General features: G+C 57.3%; 5 protein-coding genes across 7 annotated transcripts; 4 read left to right on the forward strand and 1 right to left on the reverse strand.

Annotated features, from left to right (window-relative positions):
* Window positions 1-1,546: 1,546 nt before the first annotated feature.
* Window positions 1,547-11,008, forward strand: TERF2 (telomeric repeat binding factor 2). 2 transcript variants are annotated; one of them, XM_030024896.2, is made up of 10 exons: window positions 1,547-1,763; window positions 2,023-2,118; window positions 2,670-2,800; window positions 3,110-3,196; window positions 3,955-4,101; window positions 4,473-4,891; window positions 5,448-5,834; window positions 8,093-8,178; window positions 8,887-8,939; window positions 9,979-11,008. In XM_030024896.2, exons 1-10 carry the CDS (start codon window positions 1,592-1,594, stop codon window positions 10,135-10,137), a joined length of 1,737 nt encoding a protein of 578 aa, XP_029880756.1. In that variant the 5' UTR covers window positions 1,547-1,591; the 3' UTR covers window positions 10,138-11,008. The 2 variants fall into 2 exon arrangements, with proteins under 2 accessions (XP_029880756.1, XP_029880757.1); XM_030024897.2 differs by having other exon boundaries at window positions 1,548-1,763; window positions 5,604-5,834.
* Window positions 11,009-11,978: 970 nt separating this feature from the next.
* TMED6 (transmembrane p24 trafficking protein 6) lies at window positions 11,979-14,288 on the forward strand. The gene is made up of 4 exons (XM_030026322.2): window positions 11,979-12,238; window positions 13,359-13,485; window positions 13,714-13,865; window positions 14,064-14,288. Exons 1-4 carry the CDS (start codon window positions 12,044-12,046, stop codon window positions 14,286-14,288), a joined length of 699 nt encoding a protein of 232 aa, XP_029882182.1. The 5' UTR covers window positions 11,979-12,043.
* A 610-nt stretch (window positions 14,289-14,898) lies between these two features.
* NIP7 (nucleolar pre-rRNA processing protein NIP7) lies at window positions 14,899-16,188 on the reverse strand. Its single transcript, XM_030026325.2, has 5 exons — window positions 16,054-16,188; window positions 15,845-15,931; window positions 15,600-15,738; window positions 15,357-15,497; window positions 14,899-15,256 (listed from the first exon to the last, which is right to left on the reverse strand). Exons 1-5 carry the CDS (start codon window positions 16,107-16,109, stop codon window positions 15,137-15,139), a joined length of 543 nt encoding a protein of 180 aa, XP_029882185.1. The 5' UTR covers window positions 16,110-16,188; the 3' UTR covers window positions 14,899-15,136.
* Window positions 16,175-20,544, forward strand: COG8 (component of oligomeric golgi complex 8). 2 transcript variants are annotated; one of them, XM_030026320.2, is made up of 5 exons: window positions 16,175-16,539; window positions 16,861-17,068; window positions 17,145-17,963; window positions 18,726-18,894; window positions 19,076-19,437. In XM_030026320.2, the coding sequence occupies exons 1-5, from the start codon at window positions 16,211-16,213 to the stop codon at window positions 19,312-19,314; spliced, it is 1,764 nt and encodes a 587-aa protein (XP_029882180.1). In that variant the 5' UTR covers window positions 16,175-16,210; the 3' UTR covers window positions 19,315-19,437. The 2 variants fall into 2 exon arrangements, with proteins under 2 accessions (XP_029882180.1, XP_040982218.1); XM_041126284.1 differs by lacking the exon at window positions 19,076-19,437 and adding an exon at window positions 20,213-20,544 and having other exon boundaries at window positions 16,176-16,539.
* PDF (peptide deformylase, mitochondrial) lies at window positions 19,566-20,544 on the forward strand. Its single transcript, XM_041126285.1, has one exon. The coding sequence runs from the start codon at window positions 19,569-19,571 to the stop codon at window positions 20,127-20,129; it is 561 nt and encodes a 186-aa protein (XP_040982219.1). The 5' UTR covers window positions 19,566-19,568; the 3' UTR covers window positions 20,130-20,544.
* Window positions 20,545-20,911: the final 367 nt, after the last annotated feature.

The raw sequence follows: 20,911 nt of genomic DNA on the forward strand, positions 1-20,911 counted from the left end.
TCGCACAGCTCCCTTTCTGCGCTTGCTTTCCCCAGGGCAGTCACACTGCCCCGGGTGAACAGCCATCCTTTCTTGCACAGATTATTTTTATCTCCCTTTGTTTGCCAATAAAAAATCCCTCCCAGTTTTACTGTTTTCCATCTGACACATGGATTTTTCTCATGTGTGTTTCCTTCTCCTCTGGCCAGGGGTGGAGGGAAGGGAGTATCCCAGATAACCTAACGCGAGAGGAATTTTCACATGCTTTTCCACCTCAGGTGAGATAGTCTCCAGAACGGTGTCAGTGATGTTCCCTGAGCCAAAGCGACACCGCATCCGAGTGAGAGAGATCCTAGAGCAGCAGAGAACCAGCCCGTAACCTGGAGGATCTGCTTGGCCTTTGCCTAAATCAGCCTCCTCTGGGCACCAGTTCTTCTTGGCCCTCGTTCACTAGGATCACGGGGATGCCAGGGCTTTGGATTCGTTACAGGAAGCCCAAGTAACTGTGGGAAATTCTCTGCCCCAAGATGCTGAAACGGGGACCTCGTTTTGGTGTTACAAGTTAGGGGAATGGGATTTGCAGATGGCTGGAGTACAAGGAAGGGTGTCAACAGCATATGAAAATGTCCTGGCTGTTCAAAAGACTAGAATAAAGAGCATAAAATAAAAAAATAATAAAAAAAAAAGTACAAAATAACAACTCTTGTCTAATACTTGAAGGGTTCAGTCACATCCGCAGATGCCGGTTGTGCTCCAGCTGAGTTAGGTGTTGGTGCTCCCTCTCCCCTTCTTGACCGCGGCAGCTGGCGAGGCCGTGCAGGTACGCGTTGCGGTTTCCATTGCCGTTTCTGTCGTGAACCCCGAGCAGCACGGCCTGGCTCTGCTCCGCCTGTCAGTTCCGAGCATCCGCCTGTGCCAGCAGAGCTGGCGCTGACTCTGTTTTAGGTACCAGAACAGGTTGAATGGACACCTCTGGACCGAGGTGAAGCGCTGGGCTCAGGGGATCCCTCACGATTTACCGATGGCGGTTTCCCTGCGGTTTCCACGTTTCCCAGCTGAAGTAAGGTAACCGGCGCTCCCGAAAATGCTGTTTTTGCTGGAGGATGAAGCCTGAGGTTGGAAGAGCATGAGGAAGGCATCCTTCTTAAGCCCCTCGCTCCGTCTTTACCTTTTGGCAGGCAGAGAACGACCTCTGAACTCGTAGGACCCTGTACGAGCCCGTGTGTCCCTCGGCTCCGGTCGGAGAGGGGGCCCTCGGGCCGGCGGGGCCTCTTCCCCACGGCAGGAGCCCGCCTCGATGCCCACGATGGGCGGCGGGTGGGTCCCCAGCCCCGAGGGACCCTGCCTGCAATTCCCCTGCCTGCAATTCCCCTGCCTGCTGGGACCGGCCCTGCAGCGGCCCGGCCGGCCGGCAGGGGGCGCCAGCTCAGCCCTGCCCCCCCCCGGCGCGGTGCACGCTGGGGGCTGTAGGCGCGGCGGGGCTGGCGCGGTGCACGCCGGGAGCTGTAGGCGCCTGCCGTGTAATACTGCTATCGCCTCGGGGGTGGGGGCGTGGTGACGGTTTCGGTTCGATCGTCACTTCCGCCGGGGATTGGCGTCAGTTCCCGGCGGGATGGTAGGGAGGCGGGTGCGGGCCGGCCGGCGGGAGAGGATGGCGGCGCCGGGGGGCGTCCCTGAGGAAACGGTGAACGGTTGGGTCCTGCAGTTCTACTTCCACCAGGCCATGGCGGCCTACCGCTCCGGGCGGAACCGCGACTTCCGCCAGCTCCGTGACGTCATGCAGGGTGGGCCACGCGGGCCGGGCCGAGGGGGGGGTCGGGCTGGCCGGGTTCCCGGGGAACGGGAACGGGAGCGGGGATAGCCCGGGAGGGCGAGCAGGGCGGCGGTTGGGGAGGGGCGGGCCCCGGTCGGGGGTGAGGGGGGCCGGGGGGAGGCTGGGGGGCCGTCGGCTGGGCTGCGAGGGGGAGCTGGGGCCGGGGCTGGGCCCAGCGGTACCGGGACTGGGCCCTGCGGTACCGGTGTAACCTGCCTCTTGTCCCACAGCGCTGCTTGTGCGGCCCCTGGAGAAGGAGCCCACGGTGGCCCAGATGCTGCGCATGATGCAACTCTTGTCACGGATTGAGGAGGGCGAGAACCTCGGTGGGTCCCCAACGCTCCCAGCAAGGCCCTGGGGAAACCCCAGTCTTGGCTCGAAGCCTGCTCCCCCAGCCGGGGTGTGCCCTGTTCTGTGGCTGTGTCCCTGCAGCTCCCAGGAGCTGTGTCTCTGCACAGAGCAGAGGTCTGGGCTGAAGCTGTTAAGCTGTAGGAGCTCTCCCTGGAGGGTGAGGGGCTGGAGAGCATGACTGTTCATGTCTGTGTCGTGCTGCTGTAGCCAAGAGCCATGTGCTTGAACCCAAGCTCCAGGGCTGTCCTGCTATCTGAACGTAGCAGCCTTGTGACTTCTGCTTAGCCTCGTAGCTTCTGAAATGCTCCCCCAGATCAGTTATTTGTAGTCAAGTGGTGTTTCTGTAGCTTTCCATGCCTGGGGGGGATCTTGCAGTTTAGACACTTGGCAGTCAGCCTGCCATTCCTTCTTATCTTCATCCTCTGTAGCTGTAGAATTTGCAGTCAAACTGAGCAAATACATAACTAGCTGTCTGTAAGGCATCACTGTGAACGCCTCCCAAACCAATGGCTGTGAATTCTTGTAGATTGCACCTTCGATAAAGAGGCGGAGCTCACCCCTCTTGAATCAGCAATCAGTGTCCTGGAGCTCATTCAGAGAGAATTCTCTGTGGCTGAAAAGACGATGGAAACTGTTCAGAAGATGGTGAAAGAAGCTGTAAGACCTTTTTCTTTTTCAATAAATACCTTGCTCATCTTTTGTCTTAGAAAGGTCTTGTGTAAATGACAGTGGGAATTGCCTCACATATAGAATACCGTCGTTAGTACTGACTTGGCTGCAAATGCATATCTTCAGTGTACGTGCTTCTTCATCAGTTAATGTAGAAGTTGTTTCTCTGTGTAAGTTGGTACTAAGCTGTTACCTGTGTGCCACACTTGATTATGATATATGCTTTTCCAAAGCTGATCTATAGAGTACGGTCAATTCGATGTCAACAGAGAAACTGGTATTTGTTTTCTTCTGTAGGCTGTTATTGTCTGCATCAAAAATGGAGAGTTTGATAAAGCTTCAAAAATTGTCAAGAGGCATATGGGGAAGGAGCCCAGAAACCAGGTGAGTCTGCACCAGAATGAAAGATGGCTGTTTGAGGACTGTGTGATACTTCTTACAGGGTATTGGGGAGCGGGGATATTTGGGGGTGGTCTGATATGTCTTACAGGGTATTGGGGAGCGGGGATATTTGGGGGTGGTCTGATATGTCTTACAGGGTATTGGGGAGCGGGGATATTTGGGGGTGGTCTGATGTGCCCCCCCCAATACCATGTAAGACATTTCTGACCCATATCGCAGGCATAAAATGTTTCCCTGAGAAGCATGCCTCTTAGGAAAACCTGAACAAGAAGAAAGGGTAAGGGTGCCGAAATGGAAAAAGTCCTCCTTGAACGACGGACCCTCAGTGTTACACGTTTGTAAAGCATGTCGATTGTTACTTTGGAGCTCCCTCTGTTACTCATGTTCCCTCACGTATCATCATGGGTCTTGCAGGCATCAAAATTCATCCTTTGTCTCGAGGCAAACTCAAGCTCACCTGTAGAGCACAAGTTCTTAAGAAGGGCTGGTTCCGAAAGCAAAGAGTCCCCATTCCTATTCTGTAGGCAGTGTAATGTCTTGGGCACTGGAAGCAAAAAGTCAGAATTGCTGAAACAAGTTGGTTCTCCTGTTCCTCTGCCCTTTTCCCAACCTTATGTCAGTGTAAATTAGTTGCACCTGGAGAACGTCAAACGGGAAAGGCCCAATCCTCACCCAGATCCTAGCTCCTGTGGTTGTCATTTATATCCTCATACCTATTCAGAGCATTCTCTCTCCTCTAGAAAAAGAGGAACGAGTTGCTGACTGTCATCCGGGAGAAGAATTTCACTCATCCAGTGGTCAAAAACTTCTCTTACAAGAACTTCCAGCAGAGCGTGTTTCAGTTCCTGAAGACCTATGTGGACAATTCGGAGCCACTGCTGCTAACAGTAGGTGTCTGCCCTGCTTACCTAGCTGCCTGTCCTGTGCTTGCTTCTGCCCCAGCGAGGGACAGCAGGAAAACGGCACGAGATGCAGACTGGGGGAGAACGGACACTTACTTTGCCACAAGGCAATGAAATACAGTAATTTGGCTTCTACGAAATACGGTAATCTGGCCTTCTGTGCCAGTAATGAATTAGAGCTTAGGCACATAATTAACAGTGGGTTGAATCCAAAATACTTTAAATTGAATCTGTTCCTAAAAAGTTTATACAGTTGAATGCATTTTTCAGTCCCTGTAACAAGTTTTAATTGATAGACGTGAACCCTGTACGAGGAAACATCTTTATAATGGTTACGTGCTTTTTCTCTGTCCAAGATAATGAAAAAGACTTTGAATTCAGAACATGCCGAAGTACGAAAACACTCATCGGTGACTCCTGAGTCTGCAAATGGTCCAAAGGGTGAGGTAGCGGCTCCCAAGCCCTCAGGAAGGGCAAAGGACCCAGCAGGAGCTCCAGAGCCTGCAGAAACAGCAGAACACCTGGAGGGAGCTCCCAACCCTGCAGAAAGAGCAGATGACCCTGCAGCAGCTCCTGAGCCTATGGAAGGAACCAGTGACTCTGCAGCAGCTCCCGAGCCTATGGAAGGAGCTACTGACCCAGCAGCAACTCCTGAGCACCTCACAGCAGCAGATATTAACTGCTTGGAAGATGCTTCAGAGCCTATGGAAGTATCTAAAGAACCAGCAGCAGCAGCTCCAGAACTTCCAGGAGTGTCCTACAGGGACTTGGAAAGGTGGGCAGAGGAATCCGGCGCTGCATTGTGGATGAAGTATGGCAGCAGTTCTCTTCTGAGGGATAGTTTGCTCTGTCTAGGCAGCTCTTAATCTCCCTGAATGCCAGCCCAAGCAAGTCTGCCCAAGCAAGCCACAAAGGCTATCGGTGTAACTTCTGTCTGGATCACAGTAAAAATGTTAAGGTGGTTTGGGTTTTTGTTCTGAAGATATGTAGTACTTCCGTAAACTAGGGAGGGAGGGCAGTGGCTGCCAGAAGGTTTGCTCTCGTGGAGCAGCATTTGGTATCCGTATGGTTCCGCCCTTAGTCAAGAAGAGCAGGGCATCCAGTGGCGCATGGAGCGTGGGCATGTTCTCTCGAGACCCGCTCCCCCGGTACGCCGCACCATTTAGAAGGAGGGCGGACCGAAGGGTTGGGAATGCCCTCTTCAGTAGGTTTTATTTGCACCCTAGGGTCAATTGTTGAGGGACACACCGTAGGGGAAAAGCCTGATTTCAGTGAAGTGGAGCCATCTTGGTGATATCTTTACAACCTGCTCAGTTCTGTTTATTTTGTAGGCAGCCCTCTGGAACCGTAACCGCGTATGGGATTTCTGTTCTGAGAGAAGCTTTCAAGATCCTGTCGGACTCCCAGGATTCTGATGCGCTCTTCACCAAACTGGATGAAACAGACTTTTCTTTCCCCAAGCAACTGTCTCCTTCTGTATCCCACAGAACCAAGAGACGGAAGGAAGAGGAGAATCAAGATTCTGAGATCTCAGACCCTCCTGAAATATCCCATAAGGGCAAACGCTTGTTGACCATAAGCAAACTGGTCATGGAGCAAGACAGCCAGTACAGCGAGTCGAGTGACAGCCCAGACTCTTCCCAGGAACCAGTTGTATCTTCTGCTTCCAGACCTGTTCAGAAATTGCATGACCAGCCTGTATCTACTAAGAGTGCCAAGTATGAAGCCTATCTCTTGTGGTATATTCTAATCTGCACCCAATCTTTTGACTTGCAGCTGACATCGGTAGCATGAACAACAAACCCCTTTAATTCAAGATGAGTATATTGATCTTCCTTGTCTGCTAGCATGTGTGGAACTAGCCTCTCTTGTCCTTACACTTTACTGTTTGGTTTCTGATGAGGAGAAAATGATGCAGCTTCCACTGGCAGTGAATCAGAGGTACTGCAATTAGTATTGGTAGGTGATTCCAGCATGCATATCGCAGGTAATGTGTGTTTCTCTGCACTTTGATTAGTGATGCTGAAGCTGGAAAGAGTTCATAGGTGCATCTTGTGGAACAGATTAAACTCTCCTTTCCAACTCTTGAGTAATTCAACACTGACCTCGCTTAAGCTCTTTTTTGCTGAAACCTGTGTTGGTTATGAAACTTCTAGTAGTAGCTATCTGACTGTTTCTTCAGTATGAGTTATCGCTTAACCTGCAGCTGAAATGACTGCAATAAGAGGTGGGGTATGTTAGGGTTTTTTCCTTTTTATAAGGATTTCCCACAGAAAATGGCAAAGTAGGCTTACCAGCAGAAGTCTTAAAATTAACGCTGATGTGAGACTCTTAAGCTAAGAGGTGGTGTAACAAAGCTTCCTGCTGTCTGAGTTGCTCTTCTTTTGCTTAGTGAAGTTGCACAGCACCAGCAATAATGACGTTTTGGATCCCCAGGACTGAAACTGGGAGGATTGAGGAAAGCTTGATGTGTTTGAAAAGATAACTAGAACACAATTTCCATTAGTTCCTGGCTTAAGAACGTCAAGAATGCAAAGGTTTGGTTTTGAAGGGCGTGCAGTAAAGATCTCGGTGCTCTGTGTAGCTTGGCTGCTCTGGAGATGGATTGTCTTTCTCTGAAGCACAGGAGAGTGGCTGCAAGTAGAGGTGTGCATCAATGCAAACAGTGGTGAAGTCTCTCAGACGCCTTGCTGGCGTGTCTTGCTCAGGGTTAAACTAACTGTCAGAGATGATGCCGAGGACGGATTTCTATCTCCACCGTTGTCCACCTCCTAGAGTCAATTTAGTTAATAAATTTCCTACCCTTTCAAGGACTTGTGAGTGCTGACACTTGATCTCTTTCATTTTTTTCTGGTAGTACATTGCAGCTGACGTTGCTGTCCCAAGGATATGTCTGAGTCTATTTTGAGGGTGCTGGGGAACGTCGTGGGGATAGGATGATGTTTTGTGAACTCTCCCAGACCAGCATACTGTGGGTGACTGCCCTGGGAAGGGGCCGAACACGGGTGTGATGCCTTCCTGTCCTGTGCCGGGTGCCTGAAGCGAGGGTTGGTGCCAGATCAGGAAGGAGCCCGGAGTGAGGCTGCTGCCATGCAGCTGCCGCTGGCTTGAGCAGTTCTTGAGTTTTAGCCCTGCCATTGTGCAAGTTGGTTTCCAGTTCACCTGGAAAGTGGTTTATTGTCTGTGCTGCTTCTGTGGATGTCTTGTCTTGAAGCCTTTACATGTTAGGACTCATTTTTAGCAGTGGTGCTAACGACATCTGTCTGGAAATCTCATTGTGTGCATCTGTGCCAGTAACTGGTTCTCAAATCTTTATGTGCAAGAAAGAGGCAACTTCAAGTAAGAATAAGAGAACAGTTATTTTCTTGTAATCATAAATGGCTTCAGTTATATTGGATGTGACAGCCAGGGGTGAACCTTTTGAAGTTCTTTGTTAACAGACTTAATTTTATCTCACAAGTTTGTGCTTGAGGATTGGAAGCAGGTGACAGCATTGAGGCACTTGATCTCACGGAGAGGCCTCTCTAGCTCGGTTGACCTCAGAAGTGTTAGTAGTGAAACAGTAAGAATTAAATGCTTCTTGAGAAGACTAAAGGCTTCTCCCCTGAGCTGTTGGCCAGTCTGTCCCATACACGAAGGCCTGGGAAGTCCAGCTGTGTGTGTCTGTTTAAGTGCTTAATTGTGTAGTTAATACCCTTGTTTTTGCAAATGCTGGCTACAAAATACAATACTCCACTTGTATTTGAGTATATATTGCACAAAATACTTTCAGACAGGGGCTCCTAAGGATTCATTCCCTCTCAGAGGGGAGTGGAGAAGGTGGCGGTGTGTTTATATATCGCTTTATGGGCTCATTTCTCTGCACTGTATGCCCATCACAGGCTTGCCTGCTGGGCTCCCAGTGTCCCTGCACCTTCTCCCCCTATAAAACATTCTCCCTAGCCAGTAGCCAAAGTAAATGCTTGCCTGCTTTCAGGTCCTTCCAAGGAAGGTGGAACAGCTCGTATGGCAAAGAAGAAAAAGACAGTTGGAGTGAGGAGGATGAGCTCTTCTCAGAAGCGGGTAAGAACAGAGCCCCTGTTGCAGGTGTTAATTGATGATAATCCTGGCTTTGAGGCTTATTCACGGCTGTCTTGCTACCTTCTGTGTGACTGAATTTTGAAACCAGAAATCCTAAAAGCCCAAGAAAATGGGTAGCTGTCCAACTCTGTGACATTTGTTCTTTGTACCTCTGACCTGAAATGCGTGCCAAAAACTCCTGTTCAAGTTTCAGACTAATCATACTTAGCTTACAGGATGTAAATATTGGAAATACAGCTCTTTCCCCATTCCCACTTTAGTGCCATGAAATAAAGGTTAAGTTTACCTTTTCAGCCAGATCCATTTTCCAGTCCAGTCCCCTTTGCAGCTAGATACGCAGCTTAGCTGGTGAAAAGGAGTGGACAATGGGTGTCTAATTCCAGCCTCAACATACAGCGTAGCCACATCCTGGATGAATGCCCCTGTTCTTGACGTACTGGCTAGTTTAAAACAAAGCAGACCTTATTGGAAAGCTTTCACATAAAGCAATTGGGCTTGAAACAGAAAGGCTGTGCATGCTATAGCTGCAGAAAAGGGAGGGATAAAGGAGTTTAGTTTTATTGTCTGTCACGGGATGCTCTCATTGTAGGCTGACTGCATAGTTCAGCAGTTAAGCCCAAGGCAGTTTCTCGAGGAGGTCTGCACCTCCTGAGTTATGGTGAAATGTAATCCTCTTGCCTTGTTTTTCAGCATCATTTGCGACGAACAGCCACAATGCTACAGTCTTTGGTTCCAAGAAACAGGTAATGTGGAGCCCTTAAGTCCTTTTGGTAAGGCCTGAAATCAGGACATGTCCGTATAAAAAAGCAAACTGTCAGACAATTTGAAATATATTGATGAGGATTGCTGCTCAGACCACTTCCTCAGCAGCCTGCAGTTCACTACAGCAGGGCGAGCTGCTGCTGTGCTTTAAATGAAGCACCAGAGGCTGGCTTGGAAAGCGATGCTTCTTGAGGCTGGTGCTTGCAATACCCAGGCTTGATCCAATTTGTGCAGGTCTTTGCATTCACAGCGCTGGCTGGAGTTTGTCTTGTTAAAGCAGCCCAGTTTGGTAGTTGGCTAAAGCTGCACGCCTCCCACACACCAGGCACTGAGTATGTGCGTGAAGTCCCTTTTCCTTGATGCATGTGGTTCAGAGCTAGGTTTGCCGAGTTCCCCACATGCTGGAGAGGTTCAGCATCTTGTTCGGGTGAGGGACATGCATACGGCAGCTATTACCTGAGAAGAAGTCCCAAGTTTGGTGCTACTAGGAACTGTCTCACCCTTGCTTGTAGGAAGATAGCTGCTGGCTCTTGTGCTGCTGTACACCACGTAGCACTTTTTTTCCCGTAACTGCTTTCTTCAGTTATTTCGTGTATGGCCTCCAGTACAAAAATTCAGGGGACCAGCAGACCTGAACTTGCAGGTTATTTCTTTTTAACACTCTACTTGTATGCTATTAGGCAGTGAGTACTTTGTATCTCCGATGTTTGCTCTTCCATCAAAAGGTAATTCCTCTTTGATGTGATCAGTATTGTGCTTTGGGAAGCAGAACTACTCCTGAGCTTGTGCTGGAGCTGGACACTTCTCTTACTTGTAACAGTTAGGAGAGCACATCTACAGTGAAGCAATTATTGAGTGTTGTGTGTGCTACCTCTGCCTTTCCTCCATGTTACTAGCATGGATGATAAAGGGAAGCTAACGTGCTAGGAAGGAGTTCCAGCACGGTTCCCTGCCAAATGCAACTCCTCCCTGAAACTGCACTCTGTACTCACAGAACACTGCTTACGTGCTCTTTTGTAGAAATGGACAGTACAAGAGAGCGAGTGGATCAAAGAGGGTGTGAAGAAGTTTGGAGAAGGGAGATGGAAGGCCATTTGCCAGAAATACCCCTTCCAGAACCGCACGGCAGTGATGATCAAGGATCGCTGGCGGACCATGAAAAAGCTGGGAATCCTTTAAGGTTGGGAGCCTGGACCACAGGACTTTCAGTGCACAAACCTTCTTACTTTTCTTTTGAAAGATGGACCAGAGCAATGGTAGCAGGGAGGCTGCTGTGCTCGTCCCTGATGTGTGTTGGGACTGGTGTGCTGAGCCCCTCTGCAGCAGATGGAAACCATGTCTGACAAGAACCGAGGAGCCTTGTGTCTCGAGCTGGAGCTGCTGTTTAGGTCTTCTGCAGTTTGCCAGAAGCTGCGCAGCCTGATTGCACACGCTCAGAAACAGCCTGGATGGGGACTTCCTTTTCCACCTGACAACTGCAGCCTTTGTAGAATGAATCCCAACCTGATGGGCTGCTGAAATGACAGTTTTCTCTGCTCAGACGCTGTCAAATGGCAGGATAATCCCATCAGTGGCTATTTTTATGTTTTAATTGTCTACACTGTGAATTGCTTGTTTCATCTGTTTGCAGTCAGTCCCCTGTGGGAGAGCAGCAGCACATAGGCCCAGAGCTTCTGGGGAGAAGAAGAGATTTAGGCAAGGCAATCTGCTTAGATTTTTTTTTTTTCCCCCCCACATTTCTTTCTGCTCTGTAAATGGCTAGTCTGCAAGTGGGAATTTCTCCCTCCCAACATTGAGGCTTTAAAAACATTATTTTTTGTTTCAGTACTTAAACATCAGTTGTTCCCACATTAAAAGTTCAAGTGCTTACTGATTCTGGTCATGTTTTACTGGCACTGCTCCTTTGTTGTAAGGTCCTCCTCCTGTGTGCAATCCCTGCAAGCGTATGAGCTCCGAGGGCACAGTGTGTTTCCTCCCTTCAGGTGCCAAAGCTGGAGTCCATGTCTGAGCGGTCTTCTGTAAAATAAAGTTCCTTTCTTGTTGTATTTCAGGAGTTGTTGTAAGTGTGAATTAATACCTCCGGGGCAGAAATGCAGCAGTTTGGGGTGCTGCCTGCTTGCTGCCCTGCTGGGGCACGCACCACCCCAGGATCACGGGGCTCCCCCTTTGCCGGCCAGGGCTGGGGGTGTTGGGTCAGCAGCTGTTCGGGGTGGAACAGCAATGCCCTGATGGTATGAGGTGCTGCCACGTTGGTGTCGGCATGAAGCAGAAGCTTCTGGACTAGACTTCTGTTGAAGGGCACGGGAGGTATGGGGGCATTTTCTAAAAGCAGCCTCTCTTGGCTCCATTCCTGCAGAGCCAGGGCTGGGAGAAGTCTCTTTGGAAACACCTGCTTTCCCCTCTGTCCTTCAGCAGCAGCTGCTGCAATGAGCTTCCTTCTCACCTGGCTGTGCGTTTCCCTCCCCTTCTGCCTGTAAAACCGTCTCCGTGGGGTCGGAGCACCCCTGCCCCTGCAGAGGCCCGTTCCAGGGCAGAGAGGCTTGACGTGAGCCACAAGCTGGACCAATAATTGCCAATGTGAGGCAGTGCCCGTTGGTCGTGCCGGTGCCGTGCCCAGGTGGGAGATGCATTCGTGCTGCGTGGGTCCGAGCCCACTCTCCTTCTCTGTGCCAGGGTCCAGCCCCAGGCTGTGCGGAGAGGGTGTTGCAGCCCAAAGCTTTACTCCGGAAGTTTCTTGGAGTAAAACACTTTTCCTGCTTAATTTGCTTGTTCACAAGATACAGACTGGCAGAGCGTTTGTCAGCGAGAAGAGCGGGGCTGGATGGGGACTGTGGTGCTTCTTCACAGCAGCCTCAGCCTCTGCAAAAAGGTTCAGCTGGGTGAGAAATAACGTGGATGAGCCAGACCGGCTCCTGCTCTGCACCGAGATCACCTTCAGGAGTAGAGCCCGTGCCACGCTCCTCTCGACACCAGCCCCAGCTCTGCTGAGTGCCGCTGCAGAGCAGTTAATAATTACCCCTGCCACCTCGGGTCCCTGCTCCTGCCCTGCCCTGGCCGGAGGAAGCGCTGGAGGTTGGGAAGCAGGATGCTGCTGCTGGCGTTCCTGGTGCTGCTGAGCCCCGCCGGCTGCCCTGAGACGGAGCCCCTGAGCGGGTCCAGCCAGGATCCCCTCTTCCGCGGGGCAGATCGCTATGACTTTGCCATCGTCATCCCCGCCGGCGCCGTGGAGTGCTTCTGGCAGTTCGCGTACCAAAGCGGCAACTTCTTCTTCAGCTACGAGGTGAGCGTTGCGGGACGCGTCCCGGGAAGCTGTTGGCGCGATGCAGCTGCTGATGGGCGTCGGGGAATGGCGGTGCTGGATCAGTCCTGCACGGCGGCTCTGTGGCTGGTGCCAGCTGCCGCCTCCAAGGGTGCGGCAGGTCCTGCGGTGGGCAATCCTCTGTTGCCTTAGTCCTGCGACCAGGCTTCCGTGCAGAAGGAGACCTGCTGCCCCCAGGGCAGAGGCAGTTTCCCTTGCGTGGGGAAGGTCCTCAGTCAAGACAGGGAACGGTTGCAGTCGCTTGGAAGCTTCATCTCAGGGACCGTGCTTTTTTAGGCAACTTCCAGCATCAATCCCATTTATTTTTTTAAATACATGTTTTAAAACCATAAAGTGGTGCCGAGAGCTCTGGATATGGTCCCCAAGCACCCAGAGCTCGCTCGCAGAGAGTTGTGGGGTGTCCTGGCACTGCAGGGAGCTCTGCCCTTCGCTGGGCTAGCCGGAGGCTGTTGCACAGCCCTCGGCTCTCCCCTGAGCTGCAGGTGGAAGGCACGCTGAAGGTCTTGGGCACAGCCCTATCTGCCTGTCCCTGTGCTCCCTCCTCTTCCCACAGGGAAAACTAGAGCCTTTTTAGCTCCTGTTTACACTAGGCTGGTTGAAGGAGAGCCAGGGCATGGCCGTGCCCGGCACTGACAGCTTCTCCCCCAGCTCTGCGCTCAGCAGAGCGGTCCCGCAGGAACACGGCACGGCCCTGGGGCTCGGCACAGCTCCATCTCCCAACACTCCAGCGGCCGGCAGCAGCGGCAGTGCCGGCAGCATCCGATCCAGGCAGCAGGGAGCCGGGGTGGGAGACGTGGGGTCTGCGCAAGCACCTGCAGCACTGTGAGCGGGCATTGGGAACCGTGGGGTTCATTACCCAGGGCTGTGGGTTTTTCTTTTACGTGTAGCTGGCAGCTCGCTGGAGGCTGTTCCTGGCCTCGGCTCACAGTGACGAAGGAGGGCAGCTCCCCACGGACCCCTCAATAGACACGGGTCGCCGCTGGGTCCTTGTGCAGCACACGAGTGCTCCCGTGGGCTCCCCTCTGTTTCCTGGGTGCAGAGTCAGGCCCACGAATGCCCCTCGGGTCTTTCCTGCCTCCAGGTCCAGCGGGCGACGGGGATTGCCACCAACAGGAACATCCTGGCCACGGCGAGCGACCCCAACGGCTTCCAGCTTGGCATTTCCCAGCACGTGCGAGGACAGATCAACTTCCTCACGAAGGAGACAGGTCTCCACTGCCCCGGTCCCTGCCCAGCCCACCTGCCAGCTGCAGGCAGGCAGGCAGGCAGGCACGGCAACTCCGAGCCTGCCCAGACAGCCAGCGCTTCCCAGAGCGTTGATCGGTCTGATCACACCTCCCTCCCTTATGGGGAGGATGAGGGTCGGGCGCTGGGGACAGGTCTGCCTGGCAGCAGCTCTTCTACTTGGGAACAACAATCCCCATTTCTCTCTGCAGGTTTCTACCAGCTGTGCCTGGACAACCAGCACAACCACTTTGGCTTCATGCAGGTCTATCTTAATTTTGGTGTCTACTACGAAGGCTTCAACACAGAAAACAAGCAGCCGCAAGAGAGGAAAGAACTGAACGACACCCTGGAGGCAATCGGGGTGAGTGTCAAGGCGACCACAGGGCGCTCCAACACAGCGGGGATGGGCACGTCCTCCCAAGGAAACCGAGAAGGGCGTTTGCCATTGCCTGAGCTGCAGCTTAATTTAATGCTGAGCCCAGTGGGCAGCTCTAAGAACGGCTCTGCCAGCCCCGGGCTGTGCTGCAGCCCCACTGCCGAGCACCCACCTCTCCCACAGGTCAGCATCCAGAAGCTACAGCTCCACATCTTCCACATGTGGCGGTTCTACAACTTCGCCCGGATGCGGAAAGGGGCCGACTCCTTCCTCCTGGAGTCCAACTACAACTACGTCAACTGGTGGTCGATGGCTCAGAGCTGCGTCATTGTCCTCTCCGGGGTGCTGCAGCTCTACTTCTTGAAGCGCCTTTTCAACGTGCAAACCTCCAGCAGGCAAAAGTGCTAGCAGTGCCCAGAACTGCGGGCAGGACCGCTGCCTGCAGCGCTCGGTAACCAAGCTGCCACTCTGCCCCTTCACAGAGTGGGAGGGAAGGCCGGATCCTGCTTTGAGGAGGAGGGAGGAGAGCTCCCCCTGCTCCGGCCTCCGGCTCTAGCCCTGCCTCGGCTGAAACCACTCCGATAGAAGAAAAGCACAACGCGATCGCCTCAGCTTTGTGAGCTGCATCAGTTTGTTACACCCCAACCCACCATTACAGTGTCCCAATGTGCCTTTTCTACCAGACGCCCAATAAAGGAACCCCTGGCACACGCTCTGGGGAGCGACTGCAGCCTGCTGCCTGCTGTCCATCCTCTGCAAGCCTGGGCAAAGCAAGTCCTGCCTTGCAGGCAGCTGCCTGCTCCCTCCCTGAAGCTCGGCAGTCAGCCTCTGACAGCTCAGCCCCAGGCTGCGAGCCTCCCCCCGGCCTCGTCTGCCGAACTGAACTGAACGTGGCGCTTCTCCCCTCTGGAGTTGCATCCCGGTGTGTCGCACTGCCCCAGGGAGGCAGAGACCCGCAGCAGGGGTGAGAACTGCCCACCCCCCACCCCGGAGGCTCCGCACTAGACAACAGGCACTCTGGGAGAAGGAACAGGTTTTATGTGACAGCAGGGACAGGTCTGGCATGGGGGGAGCTCCTCCTCGTGTTGGCAGCAGCCCCCCCTGGGGTTGCGGGGCTGCGTGCTGGTGGCTCCCAGCCCCTCCGCCCCACTCAGAGTGGGTTCCTCACGGCTCCCTACACCGCTGCTGCACCAATGGTGCAGGACAAAGTCTGTTCTGCCTAGGAACGCTCACATCTTTGGAGCGCTGGAGTTCCCTTAGGTCAGCGTGTCCTCGTTCCGCACGTACTCCCCGACGTCAGCCTGGTGGAACACCACGATGGCCATGGGGTCCACTTTCCGGCACTCCTGGGTGGACTTGGCGGCCACCCCAAAGCCCTGTGGGGGGGACGAAGGGGAGGAGGTGAGAGAGAGTTTCCCCCCACCTTGTACCCATACCCCAGCCCCGGAAAGCGCAGGGGCCGTGCCGGCCACTCACCAGCGGGACGTCGGCCATGGAGAACACCACCACGCCCTGGTACTGGGCCGTGTTCTCCGTGATGCGGCCCAGGCCCGACTTCAGGACGTGGTTGCCGTAGAGGAAGGACTGCTCCGAGCCGGGCTTCACCCACACCTTGTACTGCAAAAGAAGCCCGGAGCAAGTGAGGGGCTGGCAGGGGGGCCTGGCACAGGGCAGGGGGGAGCCGGCTGGGGGTCGGGGCGGGGGGGGGCCATGTCCCACCTTGGCGTAGGGTGCGAGGAAGTCCAGGGCCGTGACGCTGAGCCGGAACTTTTGCGTCTTGGTGAACTTTCCGAAGCAGGTGCCCAGGGCCACCAGGCTGTCCCGGGGGATGCTCGCAGCCACCTTCAGCAGCTTCTCACTGAGAAGAGAGCAGAGCTGGAGTGGCTCCAAGGCCCGGGACCGGGACCGGGACCCCCCCCCCCGCCCCACCGCTGTCCTGTCCGTGTCCCCCCGGCCCCGCTCACCTCAGGTAGTAGACGCGGTCGCGGTGCAGGCGGAAGCAGTAGGTGCCATCGGGCCGGTCCACCAGCAGCTGGATGTTCTCACCGATGCTGCGGAGACAAGAGCCCGTGAGCCCGGCCCCGGTCCCGGTCCCGGTCCCGGTCCCCTCCTCCCGCGGCTCGCCCGGTCCCCGGTCCCCAATCCCCTCCGGTCCCCGTTCCCGGTCCCTCACTATCGTCCCAGCTTCTCGAAGACCGCCCGCGTCTCCGCCTCCGTCAGCGGCCGCATCGCCCCGGCGCCGCACACGCGGGGACGCGCCGTGAACCGGAAGCGGCGGAACCGGAAGCGGCGCGGCGGCCCACCGAGAGGGGAGCGGCCAGAGCGGCGCCATGGCGGCGGTGGCGGCGGCGGCGGAGGAGGCCCGGCTGCTGGCCTGGCTGCGCGGCCCGGCGGCGGCGGGGCCCGGAGGCTCCGAGCTCTCCGCCTACGTGGCCGAGCTGGCGGCGCTGGGGCTGGCGGAGCTGGGCCGGGAGCCGGCGCGGCTGGCGGCGGAGAGGGCGCGGGTCGGGGCGGAGACCCGCCGCCTGGCCTTCGAGCACTACCGGGCCTTTATCCGCTCCGCCGAGTGCACCGGCCGCGCCGGCCGCGGCTTCGGCGGCATCGAGAGCCGCCTCGGCAGTCTGCTGGGCCGCCTGCCCGCCCTCCAGGACGCCTGCCGGTGCGGGGACGGGGACCGGGACCGGGATTAGCCGGGGCGGGGAAGGCACGGGAGGGAACGGGGCGGACAGCGGAAAGAACCGGGGATGGGGTGAGGCTGAGACAGGGTCTCAGGGTGCAGGAGCAGCCCCGGGGGCGGGGGAGACCGGTGAGGGCTGGGCTGGCGGGTGGCGAGAGGGGTCCTGGTGCTGGGCCCAGTAAGGATCGGGGCTGGCTGGGACTGGGGGTACAGGGAGCACTGGGAGGGGGCCCTGGACGGCGCTGGGCAGAGGGCAGCGTGGGCGGGAGGGAGCCTCGTGCCGATCCCGTCCCGATCCCGCAGGAACTTCATGCGCGATGCCGAGGAGATCGCCTGCAGCCGGCGCATGAACAGCCTGACGCTGAACCGGCACACGGAGATCCTGGAGATCCTGGAGATCCCGCAGCTCATGGACACCTGCGTTCGCAACGGCTACTACGAGGAGGCACTGGAGCTCGCCGCCTACGTGCGCCGGCTGGAGAGGAAGCACAGCGGCATCCCCGTGATCCAGGTAGGCCCCGCTCTGCTCCTGCCCCACGGCTGCCCCACGCCCGGCCCCCACGGCTGAGGCTTCTCTCCCACGCCAGGGCATCGTGGACGAGGTGCGCCAGTCTGCCCAGCTGATGCTGAACCAGCTCATCCAGCAGCTCCGCACCAACATCCAGCTGCCGGCCTGCCTGCGGGTCATCGGCTACCTGCGGCGCATGGACGTCTTCACGGAGGCCGAGCTGCGCATCAAGTTCCTGCAGGCGCGGGACGCCTGGCTGCGCTCCATCCAGGCCTCCATCCCCGACGACGACCCCTACTTCCACATCACCAAGACCATCGAGGCCTGCCGCGTCCACCTCTTCGACATCGTCACCCAGTATCGCGCCATCTTCTCCGACGAGGAGCCGCTCCTGCCCCCTGAGGGGCAGGCCCTCAACGAGGGAGCCATCTTCCACGGCTGGGTGCTGCAGAAGGTCTCCGAGTTCCTGCGGACGCTGGAGCGCGATCTCCGGCGCGGGGTGGGCAGCCGCCTGGACTCGCTGCTGGGGCAGTGCATGTACTTCGGCCTCTCCTTTAGCAGGGTGGGGGCCGATTTCCGCGGGCAGCTGGCCCCCCTCTTCCAGCGCGTGGCTGCCGCCGCTTTCGAGAAGGCGGTGGAGGAGGCGGTGGAAAAATTCCGGGAGGAGATGAATTCCTACACGCTCATCTCTGCCCCGGCCGTCCTCGGGGGCAGCGCCGGTGTGCCGGTGCCCGCGGCACAGCCGGGGACGCTGCAGCCGCCCATGGTGCTGCTGGACTTCCCGCCTCTCGCCTGCTTCCTCAACGGCCTCCTCGTCGCCTTCAACGACCTGCGGCTCTGCTGCCCCGTCGCCCTGGCCCAGGACGTCACCGCCTGCCTGGAGGACGCGCTCGGTGAGGTAAGGTGCCGGGGGACGGAGCTGTGCCTTGTCCTGGGAGAACGTGGGGACGCGCTCGCCCTGCCCCGAGCATTCATAGGATAGAGTCATAGAGTCGTTGAGGTTGGAAAAGACCCTTAAGATCATCGAGTCCAACCACAAACCTAACAGTGCCAAGTCCACCGTTAAACCGTGTCCCTAAGCGCCACATTTACACATCTTGTAAACACCTCCAGGGATGGTGACTCAACCACTTCCCTGGGCAGGCTGTTCCAATGCTTAATAACCCTTTTGGTGATGAAAGTTTTCCTAATACCCATCTAAACCTCCCCTGGTGCAACTTGAGGCCGTTTCCTCTTGCTCTATCACTTGGGAGGAGAGACCAACCCCCACCTCACTACAGCCTCCTTTCAGGTAGTTGTAGAGAGCGATGAGGTCTCCCCTCAGCCTCCTTTTCTCCAGACTAAACAACCCCAGTTCCCTCAGCCGCTCCTCAAGTTCTCTAGACCCTTCTCCTTGTTCTCCAGGCCCTTCACCAGCTTCGTTGCCCTTTTCCAGACGCGCTCCAGCACCTCAGTGTCTGTCTTGTCCCAAAACTGAACACAATATTCGAGGTGTGGCCTCACCAGTGCCGAGTACATGGGGACGATCACTGCTGGCCACACAATTTCTGATATAAGCCAGGGTGCTGTTGGCGACCTTGGCCACCTGGGCATGCTGCTGGCTCACACTCAGAATTAACAACTCTCCGAGGAATTAACGACTTCTTGCTTTTCACCCCAGGTGACCAAAACCATCCTGGTGTTCCACCGAGCAGAAGAGGCGGCTTTCAGCGGGCGGGAGCAGGAGCTCTTTGCCCAGTTCTGTACGGCCTTCCTGGACGACCTGCTGCCCTACCTCAACCGCTGCCTCCAGCTCCTCTTTCCCCCGGCACAAATCGCGCAGGCGCTGGGTGAGACCCCCGGGGATTTGCATTTCTTGGAGGGGGGGGGAGCCATGGTTGGGGGCAGAGCTGCCGCAGCGGCTCTGCCCCCACCCGTGGCTCCCCCCCAAGACATACTGGGCCCTGTCACCTCTGTGGGGGTTCCCCGTGGGCCCCCACACAAGCCTTCCCCCCCCTCTGTCTCCCGCAGGCGTCCCCCCCACCCAGCTGCAGCGCTTCGGCCGCCTGGGCCGCATCGACGTGGTCGCCCTCAGGGAGCCGTTGGCTTTTCTCCTGCCGGCGTCGGCAGAGGAGGAACCGGCCCATGAGAACACCCCGCGCCCGGAGCGGGAATCGGAAGCCGTGGCCGGGGGGTCCCTGCCTGCGCAGGGGCAGGAGAACCCCCCCACCGGGGCTCTGCTGCCGGACATTCCCGAGGCCACAGGGTAGCGGGGCTGTGGCTGGGCCGGGCTGCGTCACCCCACGACGGGGGTGCGGGGGTCCCCGGTCCCTGCCTGCCTTCCCGCTGCCCGTACCCCTGCCCGCAGACCTCCTGCCTGCACACCCCCCCCCCCCCCAAAAAACCCCACCGCCCCCGGGCGCTGGCGGTTCCTCCCTGCCGCCAGGGGTCGCTCTCCCCTCCCGCCCTACAACACGCGCCAGCGCTTGGCGGCCACCGTCGCTGCGCGCGCAGGCCGGCCTCCATGGCGGCGCTGGCGGCGGGGCGGCGGTTGGCGGGACGGGCCCGGCCGGGAGCCCCGGGCCGGGGGTACGGGGAGGCGGCGGGTTGGGGAGAACGAGAACGTTCGTATTGGCGGGCGCTGCGGAGGAGGGTGCTGGGTCCGCCCGTCCCGCCTTTCGCTTCCCCTTGCCAGGTGGGAGCCCCGGTGTTACGCGCCGCCGCCGCCGCCGTGGCACCGGAACGGCTGGGCGGACCCGAATTGCGGGAACTGGCGGCGGCGTTGGCGGCCGGGCTGAGGCGGGAGCCGTGCCTGGGGTTAAGCGCCCCGCAGCTGGGCGTGCCGTTGCGGGTCTTCGCCGCCGAGCTCACCCCGGCCCGCTGCCACCGGTACCCGCCGGCCCTGCGCAGCGCCCACGGCATCGAGCCCTTCCCGTTCCGCCTGCTCGTCAACCCCGCGCTCCGCGTCCTCGACGCCCGCCTCGTCACCGCTCCCGAGGGCTGCGCCAGCCTCAAGGGCTTCTCCGCCTACGTCCCGCGCCACTGGGCCGTCCACGTCTCCGGTACCGACCCCCGCCGGTCCTGACCGTCCCCCACCCCGGGTGGGACACGTTTCCCCGGATCCCCCACCGCCCCTGCAACTCTGACCGCCGCTTTCCCGGTCGGCAGGCGTGGACGAGCACGGGGAGCCGGTGAGCTGGGAGGCGAAGGGCTGGGCGGCCCGTGTGGTCCAGCACGAGATGGACCACCTGGACGGCATCCTCTACGTCGACCGGATGGACAGCCGCACCTTCACCAACGTCAGCTGGATGGAGCTCCTGGACTGAGGCCCGCCGCGCCGGCAGGCAGGTGCCCGGCCGCACCGGCTGTCCCGGTACCTCGTCTCGCCGGATCGGAACCGCAGTGACTTCTCCAGCACGGAGCCGCGGCCCCGGGGGGGCGGGGGGGGGTGGCGGCTCTCGCTCGGCTGTACCGCGGGCAATACACACTGTGAGGGCTCAGCGCGGCTCCCGGCTGTTCCTGCCCGCCTCCCGCAACCCCCCCAGTCTGGCCTGGGCCCTGCCTGGCTGCACCCCAGGTGTGTGTGTGGGGGGCAGGTGTAGCCAGGGGGAGCCCAGCTGTCGCTGCCCCTTGCACCTGAAATTATTTTACAGGTCTAGGAACAAGAGCTGCTGGCAGGGGAGGAGGGATGGGGGGGGGGAACTCCTCTCCGGGGCTTGTTTGGTGGCCAGGGTCACAGTGTGGGCAGCTGGGGGGGGGTGGAGGTGCTACAGTGGAGGGGAGCAGTGGGGTCCTGGGGCTGGGGGGGGGGGGGGGGGGCAGCAGGGCTGAGGCTGGCTCGGGAATGGCACAGGGGGACACAGGGTG

The sequence above is a fragment of the Aquila chrysaetos genome, chromosome 9 (assembly GCF_900496995.4).
Source record: "Aquila chrysaetos chrysaetos chromosome 9, bAquChr1.4, whole genome shotgun sequence".
Taxonomy (NCBI): domain Eukaryota; kingdom Metazoa; phylum Chordata; class Aves; order Accipitriformes; family Accipitridae; genus Aquila; species Aquila chrysaetos.

What these genes read in the sequence shown, in the direction of transcription:
- TERF2 (XM_030024896.2), top strand. Translation starts at nt 1,592, where the DNA reads ATGGTAGGGAGGCGGGTGCGGGCCGGCCGGCGGGAGAGGATGGCGGCG. An exon ending in AGAAGATGGTGAAAGAAGCT is followed by an intron (nt 2,801 to 3,109) that starts GTAAGACCTTTT and finishes TTTCTTCTGTAG; the next exon opens with GCTGTTATTGTCTGCATCAA. An exon ending in CGGAGCCACTGCTGCTAACA is followed by an intron (nt 4,102 to 4,472) that starts GTAGGTGTCTGC and finishes TCTCTGTCCAAG; the next exon opens with ATAATGAAAAAGACTTTGAA.
- TMED6 (XM_030026322.2), top strand. Translation starts at nt 12,044, where the DNA reads ATGCTGCTGCTGGCGTTCCTGGTGCTGCTGAGCCCCGCCGGCTGCCCT. An exon ending in CTTCCTCACGAAGGAGACAG is followed by an intron (nt 13,486 to 13,713) that starts GTCTCCACTGCC and finishes TTCTCTCTGCAG; the next exon opens with GTTTCTACCAGCTGTGCCTG. An exon ending in ACACCCTGGAGGCAATCGGG is followed by an intron (nt 13,866 to 14,063) that starts GTGAGTGTCAAG and finishes CCTCTCCCACAG; the next exon opens with GTCAGCATCCAGAAGCTACA.
- NIP7 (XM_030026325.2), bottom strand. Translation starts at nt 16,109, where the DNA reads ATGCGGCCGCTGACGGAGGCGGAGACGCGGGCGGTCTTCGAGAAGCTG. An exon ending in GACCGCGTCTACTACCTGAG is followed by an intron (nt 15,739 to 15,844) that starts GTGAGCGGGGCC and finishes CTCTCTTCTCAG; the next exon opens with TGAGAAGCTGCTGAAGGTGG. An exon ending in CCATGGCCGACGTCCCGCTG is followed by an intron (nt 15,257 to 15,356) that starts GTGAGTGGCCGG and finishes TCCCCCCCACAG; the next exon opens with GGCTTTGGGGTGGCCGCCAA.
- COG8 (XM_030026320.2), top strand. Translation starts at nt 16,211, where the DNA reads ATGGCGGCGGTGGCGGCGGCGGCGGAGGAGGCCCGGCTGCTGGCCTGG. An exon ending in TGGAGGACGCGCTCGGTGAG is followed by an intron (nt 17,964 to 18,725) that starts GTAAGGTGCCGG and finishes TTTTCACCCCAG; the next exon opens with GTGACCAAAACCATCCTGGT. An exon ending in ACAAATCGCGCAGGCGCTGG is followed by an intron (nt 18,895 to 19,075) that starts GTGAGACCCCCG and finishes TGTCTCCCGCAG; the next exon opens with GCGTCCCCCCCACCCAGCTG.
- PDF (XM_041126285.1), top strand. Translation starts at nt 19,569, where the DNA reads ATGGCGGCGCTGGCGGCGGGGCGGCGGTTGGCGGGACGGGCCCGGCCG.